Source organism: Bufo gargarizans, chromosome 2 (assembly GCF_014858855.1).
Source record: "Bufo gargarizans isolate SCDJY-AF-19 chromosome 2, ASM1485885v1, whole genome shotgun sequence".
In the NCBI taxonomy this organism is placed as follows: Eukaryota; Metazoa; Chordata; class Amphibia; order Anura; family Bufonidae; genus Bufo; species Bufo gargarizans.
The window spans coordinates 652,742,415-652,751,837 of NC_058081.1; the positions used below are offsets into that span (position 1 = coordinate 652,742,415).

The 9,423-nt window shown below is 38.4% G+C and overlaps 1 protein-coding gene across 1 annotated transcript in view; it reads left to right on the plus strand.

Moving 5' to 3' along the window:
* The window catches only part of PLAUR (plasminogen activator, urokinase receptor), a 34,359-nt gene extending 25,153 nt beyond the window's left edge, over window positions 1–9,206 (plus strand). Inside the window, exons 7-8 of the mRNA XM_044277635.1 lie at window positions 427–558; window positions 8,959–9,206. Of these exons, the coding sequence (XP_044133570.1) occupies window positions 427–558; window positions 8,959–9,206 (380 nt within the window). The remainder of the gene's footprint in view (window positions 1–426; window positions 559–8,958) is intronic.
* Window positions 9,207–9,423: the final 217 nt, after the last annotated feature.

Here is a 9,423-nt window from a genome sequence, read left to right on the forward strand (position 1 = left end):
TACAACATGCATCTAGGGCAAATGTATTCACCCTTCAATGGCTCTTCAAGGCACGCAGACATCGCACAGGACACACACTTAGTAGCATGGTCCATGGAGCACACGTTTAGATGGGGATAAACAGCAAAGAAGGAAAACAGTAAATATGAGTTTAGATTTAGACCCCGACCGCTGTAACTGGAGAACCTTCAAGAATCAAGGAAACAACACACAAGGAAAATCTACCCAACCTTAGTTTCTTGCTCCTTGTCTTAAACTCCGGTTCTTTAACTCTTTAACACTTATTCACAAGCCCAGAAGGAGCAGGTTAGCTCGTCGTGTAAGAGAATATTACCGTCATGGATTCACAAAATTCCTTACCTATTATTAGAGGCTATACCGGGGATCCAGCTTATACTCATGTAGTTTATTGCTTTTTCATCCCAGCTCAGGTGCTAAATAACAAAAATGGAATATATTGTCATGGATGTCTGGAGACTGGAAATAACGAGTGCGCAGAGAAAGCACAAGAATCGGTGGAGTGTAAAGGCTACATGATCCGATGCATGGAGGCGTTTGGTGAGTACTGTATATATTCCGGTATACCATTTTGGTCCAGGAGAAGTTTTATACTTGTACATAGGGTCAGTATTATAGTAGTTATATTCTTGTACATAGGAGCAGTATTATAGTAGTTATATTCTTGTACATAGGAGCAGTATTATAGAAGTTATATTCTTGTACATAGGAGGCAGTATTATAGTAGTTATATTCTTGTACATAGGAGCAGTATTATAGTAGTTATATTCCTGTACATAGGAGCAGTATTATAGTAGTTATCTTCTTGTACATAGGAGGCAGTATTATAGTAGTTATATTCTTGTACATAGGAGCAGTATTATAGTAGTTATATTCTTGTACATAGGAGGCAGTATTATAGTAGTTATATTCTTGTACATAGGAGCAGTATTATAGTAGTTATATTCTTGTACATAGGAGCAGTATTATAGTAGTTATATTCTTGTACATAGGAGCAGTATTATAGTAATTATATTCTTGTACATAGGAGCAGTATTATAGTAGTTATATTCTTGTACATAGGTGCAGTATTATAGTAGTTATATTCTTGTACATAGGAGGCAGTATTATAGTAGTTATATTCTTGTACATAGGAGCAGTATTATAGTAGTTATATTCTTGTACATAGGAGCAGTATTATAGTAGTTATATTCTGTACATAGGAGCAGTATTATAGTAGTTATATTCTTGTACATAGGAGCAGTATTATAGTAGTTATATTCTTGTACATAGGAGCAGTATTATAGTAGTTATATTCTTGTACATAGGAGCAGTATATAGTATATTCTTGTACATAGGAGGCAGTATTATAGTAGTTATATTCTTGTACATAGGAGCAGTATTATAGTAGTTATATTCTTGTACATAGGAGCAGTATTATAGTAGTTATATTCTTGTACATAGGAGGCAGTATTATAGTAGTTATATTCTTGTACATAGGAGCAGTATTATAGTAGTTATATTCTTGTACATAGGAGCAGTATTATAGTAGTTATATTCTTGTACATAGGAGGCAGTATTATAGTAGTTATATTCTTGTACATAGGAGCAGTATTATAGTAGTTATATTCTTGTACATAGGAGGCAGTATTATAGTAGTTATATTCTTGTACATAGGAGCAGTATTATAGTAGTTATATTCTTGTACATAGGAGCAGTATTATAGTAGTTATATTCTTGTACATAGGAGCAGTATTATAGTAGTTATATTCTTGTACATAGGAGCAGTATTATAGTAGTTTATTCTTGTACATAGGAGCAGTATTATAGTAGTTATATTCTTGACATAGGAGCAGTATTATAGTAGTTATATCTTGTACATAGGAGGCAGTATTATAGTAGTTATATTCTTGTACATAGGAGGCAGTATTATAGTAGTTATATTCTTGTACATAGGAGCAGTATTATAGTAGTTATATTCTTGTACATAGGAGCAGTATTATAGTAGTTATATTCTTGTACATAAGAGCAGTATTATAGTAGTTATATTCTTGTACATAGGAGCAGTATTATAGTAGTTATATTCTTGTACATAGTGCAGTATTATAGTAGTTATATTCTTGTACATAGGAGGCAGTATTATAGTAGTTATATTCTTGTACATAGGAGCAGTATTATAGTAGGTATATTCTTGTACATAGGAGCAGTATTATAGTAGATATATTCTTGTACATAGGAGCAGTATTATAGTAGTTATATTCTTGTACATAGGAGCAGTATTATAGTAGTTATATTCTTGTACATAGGAGCAGTATTATAGTAGTTATATTCTGTACATAGGAGCAGTATTATAGTAGTTATATTCTTGTACATAGGAGCAGTATTATAGTAGTTATATTCTTGTACATAGAGGCAGTATTATAGTAGTTATATTCTTGTACATAGGAGGCAGTATTATAGTAGTTATATTCTTGTACATAGGAGGCAGTATTATAGTAGTTATATTCTTGTACATAGGAGCAGTATTATAGTAGTTATATTCTTGTACATAGGAGCAGTATTATAGTAGTTATATTTCTTGTACATAGGAGGCAGTATTATAGTAGTTATATTCTTGTACATAGGAGCAGTATTATAGTAGTATATTCTTGTACATAGAGCAGTAGTTGCTGTACATAGGTAGTATAGTAGTATATTCTTGTACATAGGAGCAGTATTATAGTAGTTATATTCTTGTACATAGGAGCAGTATTATAGTAGTTTATATTCTTGTACATAGGAGCAGTATTATAGTAGTTATATTCTGTACATAGGAGGCAGTATTATAGTAGTTTATTCTTGTACATAGGAGCAGTATATAGATAGTTATATTCTTGTACATAGGAGCAGTATATAGTAGTTATATTCTTGTACTAGGAGCAGTATTATAGTAGTTCTATTCTTGTACTAGGGAGCTATTATAGTAGTTATATCTTGTACATAGGAGTCAGTATTATAGTAGTTATATTCTGGTACATAGGAGCAGTATTATAGTATTATATTCTTGTACATAGGAGCAGTATTATAGTAGTTATATTCTTGTACATAGGAGGCGTATTATAGTAGTTATATTCTTGTACATAGGAGCAGTTATTAGAGTAGTTATATTCTTGTACATAGGAGCAGTAGATATAGTAGTTATATTCTTGTACATAGGAGGCAGTATTATAGTAGTTATTCTTGTACATAGGAGCAGTATTATAGTAGTTATATTCTTGTACAGAGGAGCAGTATTATAGTAGTTATATTCTTGTACATAGGAGCAGTATTATAGTAAGTTATATTCTTGTACATAGGAGCAGTATTATAGTAGTTATATCTTGTACTAGGAGCAGTATATAGTAGTTATATTCTTGTACATAGGAGCAGTATTATTGTAGTTATATCTTGTACATAGGAGCAGTATTATAGTAGTTATATTCTTGTACATAGGAGCAGTATTATTTATATTCTTGTACATAGGAGCAGTATTATAGTAGTTATATTCGTACATAGGAGCAGTATTATAGTATTTATTCTTGTACATAGGAGCAGTATATAGTTATATTCTTGTACATAGGAGCAGTATTATAGTAGTTATATTCTTGTACATAGGAGCAGTATTATAGTAGTTATATTCTTGTACATAGGAGCAGTATTATAGTAGTTATATTCTTGTACATAGGACAGTATTATAGTAGTTATATTCTTGTACATAGGAGCAGTATTATAGTAGTTATCTTGTACATAGGAGCAGTATTATAGTAGTTATATTCTTGTACATAGGAGCAGTATTATAGTAGTTATATTCTTGTACATAGGAGCAGTATTATAGTAGTTATATTCTTGTACATAGGAGCAGTATTATAGTAGTTATATTCTTGTACATAGGAGCAGTATTATAGTAGTTATATTCTTGTACATAGGAGCAGTATTATAGTAGTTATATTCTTGTACATAGGAGCAGTATTATAGTAGTTATATTCTTGTACATAGGAGCAGTATTATAGCTAGTTATATTCTTGTACATAGGAGCAGTATATAGTAGTTATATTCTTGTACATAGGAGCAGTATTATAGTAGTTATATTCTTGTACATAGGAGCAGTAGTAGTATTCTGTACATAGGAGGCAGTAGTTAGTTATATCTTGTACATAGGAGCAGTATTATAGTAGTTATATTCTTGTACATAGGAGCAGTATTATAGTAGTTATATTCTTGTACATAGGAGCAGTATTATAGTAGTTATATTCTTGTACATAGGAGCAGTATTATAGTAGTTATATTCTTGTACATAGGAGCAGTATTATTGTAGTTATATTCTTGTACATAGAGCAGTATTATAGTAGTTATATTCTTGTACATAGGAGCAGTATTATTGTAGTATATTCTTGTACATAGGAGCAGTATTATAGTAGTTATATTCTTGTACATAGGAGCAGTATTATAGTAGTTATATTCTTGTACATAGGAGCAGTATTATAGTAGTTATATTCTTGTACATAGGAGCAGTATTATAGTAGTTATATTCTTGTACATAGGAGCAGTATTATAGTAGTTATATTCTTGTACATAGGAGCAGTATTATAGTAGTTATATTCTTGTACATAGGAGGCAGTATTATAGTAGTTATATTCTGTAATAGGAGGCAGTATTATAGTAGTTATATTCTTGTATATAGGAGCAGTATTATAGCAGTTATATTCTTGTACATAGGAGGCAGTATTATAGCAGTTATATTCTTGTACATAGGAGCAGTATTATAGTAGTTATATTCTTGTACATAGGAGGCAGTATTATAGTAGTTATATTCTTGTACATAGGAGCAGTATTATAGTAGTTATATTCTTGTACATAGGAGGCAGTATTATAGTAGTTATATTCTTGTACATAGGAGGCAGTATTATAGTAGTTATATTCTTGTACATATAGTGGATATAAAAAGTCTACACACCCCTGTTAAAATGTCAGGTTTCTGTGATGTAAAAAAATAAGGCAAAGATAAATCATTTCAGAACTTTTTCCACCTTTAATATGACCTATAAACTACAACTCAATTGAAAAACAAACTGAAATCTTTTAGGTGGAGGGAAGAAAACAATAATATAATGTGGTTGCATAAGTGTGCACAACCTTAGGCCTCATGCACACGACCGTTGTGTGCATCCGTGGACGTTGTGCCATTTTCAGTTTTTTTTCGCTGACCCATTGACTTTCAATGGGTCCGTGGAAAAATCGTAAAATGCACCGTTTTGCAGCCGAGACCGTGATCCATGTATCCTGTCCGTCCAAAAAATAAGACCTGTCCTATTTTTTTGACGGACAACGGTTCACGGACCCATTCAAGTCAATGGGTCCGTGAAAGAACACGGATGCACACAAGATTGGCATCCGCGTCCGTGGTCCGTAGGCTACTTTTACACAGACGGATCCGAAGATCCGTCTGCATAAAAGCTTTTTCAGAGCTGAGTTTTCACTTAGTGAAAACTCAGATCCGACAGTATATTCTAACACAGAAGCGTTCCCATGGTGATGGGGACGTTTCAGGTTAGAATATACTAAAAGAACTGTGTACATGACTGCCCCCTGCTGCCTGGCAGGTGCTGCCAGGCAGCAGGGGGCAGACCACCCCCCTCCCTCCCCCCCTGTATTTAACACATTGGTGGCGTGTGCGGCCGCCCCCCCCCTCCCTCTCCTGTAGTTAACTCATTGGTGGCCAGTGCGGCCGGCCCCCGTCCCTCCCCTGTATTTAACTCATTGGTGGCCAGTTAGGCCGGCCCCCCCCTCCCTCCCCTGTAGTTAACTCATTGGTGGCCAGTGCGGCCGCCCCCCCCTCCCTCCCCTGTAGTTAACTCATTGGTGGAGGAGGGGCCGGCCGCACTGGCCACCAATGAGTTAACTACAGGGGAGGGAGGGGGGGCCGGCCGCACTGGCCACCAATGAGTTAACTACAGGGGGGAGAGGGGGCAGTCATGTACACAGTTCTTTTAGTATATTCTAACCTGAAGCGTCCCCATCACCATGGGAACGCCTCTGTGTTAGAATATACTGTCGGATCTGAGGTTCACGATGTAACTCAAATCCGACAGTATATTCTAACATAGAGGCGTTCCCATGGTGATGGGGACGCTTCAAGTTAAAATATACCATCGGATTTGAGAAAACTCAGATCCGATGGTATAAAAGGGACTCCTGACTTTACATTGAAAGTGAATGGGGACGGATCTGTTTGCAATTGCACCATATTGTGTCAACGTCAAATGGATCCGTCCCCATTGACTTGCATTGTAATTCAGGACGGATCCGTTTGGCTCCGCACGGCCAGGCGGACACCAAAACGACTTTTTTTTCATGTCCGTGGATCCTCCAAAAATCAAGGAAGACCCACGGACAAAAAAACGGTCACGGATCACGGACCAATAGAACCCTGTTTTGCGGACCGTGAAAAAATACTGTCGTGTGCATGAGGCCTTAAACGAATACTTTGTTGAAGCACCTTTTGATGTTATTACAGCACTCAATCTTTTTGGGTATGAGTCTATCAGCATGGCACATTTTGACTTGGCAAGATTTGCCCACTCTTCTTTGCAAAAACCCTCTAAATCTGTCAGATGGCGAGGGCATCTCCTGGGCACAGCCCTCTTCAGATCACCCCACAGATTGTGAGGGCATCTCCTCGGCACAGCCTCTTCAGATCACCCCACAGATTGTGAGGGCATCTCCTGGGCACAGCCCTCTTCAGATCACCCCACAGATTGTGAGGGCATCTCCTGGGCACAGTCCTCTTCAGATCACCCCACATATTGTGAGGGCATCTCCTGGGCACAGCCCTCTTCAGATCACCCCACATATTGTGAGGGCATCTCCTGGGCACAGCCCTCTTCAGATCACCCCACATATTGTGAGGGCATCTCCTGGGCACAGCCCTCTTCAGATCACCCCACAGATTGTGAGGGCATCTCTTGTGCACAGCCCTCTTCAGATCACCCCACAGATTGTCAATCGGATTCAGGTCTGGGCTCTGGCTGGGCCATTCCAAAACTGTAATCTTCTTCTGGTGAAGCCATTCCTTGGTTGATTTGGAAGTATGCTTTGGGTCATTGTCATGCTGAAAGATGAAGTTCCTCTTCATGTTCAGCTTTCTAGCAGAAGCCTGAAGGTTTTGTGCCAATATTGACTGGTATTTGGAACTGGTCAGAATTCCCTCTAGCTTAACTAAGGCCCCAGTTCCAGCTGAAGAAGAACAGCCCCTCGGCATGATGCTGCTACCACCATGCTTCACTGTGGGGATGGGGTTCTTCTGGTGATGTGCAGCGTTGTTTTTGCCCCAAACATATCTTTTGGAATTATGGCCAAAAAGTCCAACCTTGGTTTCATCAGACCATAACACCTTTTCCCACAGGCTTTTGGGAGACTTCAGATGTGTTTTTGCAGAATGCAGCCTGGCTTGGATGTTTTTCTTGGTAAGGAAAGGCCTTTGTCTTGCCGCTCTACCCCATAGCCCAGACATATGAAGAATATGGGAGATTGTTGTCACATGGACCACACAGCCAGGACTGGCCAGATATTCCTGCAGCTCCATTCATGTTGCTGTAGGCCTCTTGGTCGCCTCCCAGACCAGTTTTCTTCTCATCTTTTCATCAGTTTTGGGGAGACGTCCAGTTCTTGGTGATGTCACTGTTGGGCCATATTTCCTCCACTTGATGATGACGGTCTCCACTGTGTTCCATGGTATATGTAATGCCTTGGACATTCTTTTGTCCCCTTCTCCTGACTGATACCTTCTAACAATGAGGTCCCTCTGATGCTTTGGAAGCTCTCTGTGGACCATGGCTTCTGCTGTGGGATGTGACTAAGAAGATTTCAGGAAAGACCAACTAGAGCAGCGGAGCTTTATCTGGGGTTAATCGGAGGCCCTTTACATGACGGCCGGTGTCTGCCGACTCCTATTTAACAGGATTCTGAATGTGATTGCTTCACTCTGAACACAGCTACCTCCCCAGTTATAAGAGGGTGTGCACACTTATGCAACCACATTATTTTTTTGGGTTTGTTTTCTTCCCTCCACCTAAAAGATTTCAGTTTGTTTTTCAGTTGAGTTGTACAGTTTATAGGTCACATTAAAGGTGGAAAAAGTTCTGAAATGATTTATCTTTGTCTCATTTTTTTTACAACACAGAAACCTGAGATTTTAACAGGGGTGTGTAGACTTTTTATATCCACTGTATAGAGTAGTATAATATGTATTAAGTGTTACTTAAGAGAATCAGTAAACCAGTTTATTACATTTTACAGACAGATCAAAATATATTCCTTCCTTTGAAGTAAATGGCAGTTGTTGCCCCAGGAATCATACGTGTTTACACCCAAAATATCCGCGCCTCCACCCTTCAATGCACACGGCATAAAACCATATAGACGGTTACATGAACTTAACGTGGAGAAATCATTGGTTGCTGTCACATGTTCAGATGGTGATTACTACCACGTAGACAATAATGTCACTCGCTTTAGGCTACTTTCACACTCGCGTTCAGATAATACAACCGTCTGCATCCGTTCAGAACGGACTCGTTTGTATTATCTGTAACATAGACAAAACTGATCCGTCTTGAACACCATTGAAAGTCAATGGAGGACGTATCCGTATTCTATTGTGTCATAGAAAACTTTTGGCTCAGTTTAGTCAGACGGACACCAAGCGTTTTGGTGTCCACCTCCGAAGCAGAAAGGAGACGGATCGGAGGCAAACTGACGCATTCTGAGCAGATCCTTTACCATTCAGAATGCATTAGGGCAAAACGGATCCGTTTTGGACGCTGAGCCCTGAACGGATCTCACAAACGGAAAGCCAAAACGCCAGTGTGAAAGTAGCCTTAGTTTGACAGCCATATCTCCTTAGATAAATGGGTTTGACTTGGTTTTCCATTTGTTCCTTTCTAGATCAGAACCGGAAGACAGTCATGAAGGGTTGCAGTTCGGTGGCCTTCTGTTCATCTACGTTCCCAACAATAGGAGTCCCCAACATTTCAGAGATCCAGTGCTGCGCAGGTACCTACTGCAATAACTTTACCCGGGAGACCAGCAGCCCTAGCACCGTGGTCAGTAGCTCCACAAGACTAAACACAGACTTAAGGCTCCCGGCCTTTCTTATTACCTTAATATACGCTATAATAAGGCACTTTCCCTAGCGGTATCCTTCAGAAAGCACTAGGACTTGTACAGAAGACTGACTATTTATATTGAAGAACTCAGTGTCCTTAATTTGGATACAAACTCATTTTGTCAGAGATCCAGACTTGTGCAATGGTCTATCATTGGTTCTCATGAAGTGAGGAGCACCACATTATGGAGAAGGCCGGAGAGGTCACTGGAATACCGCATGTAATTTCCAATAGTACCTAAAGT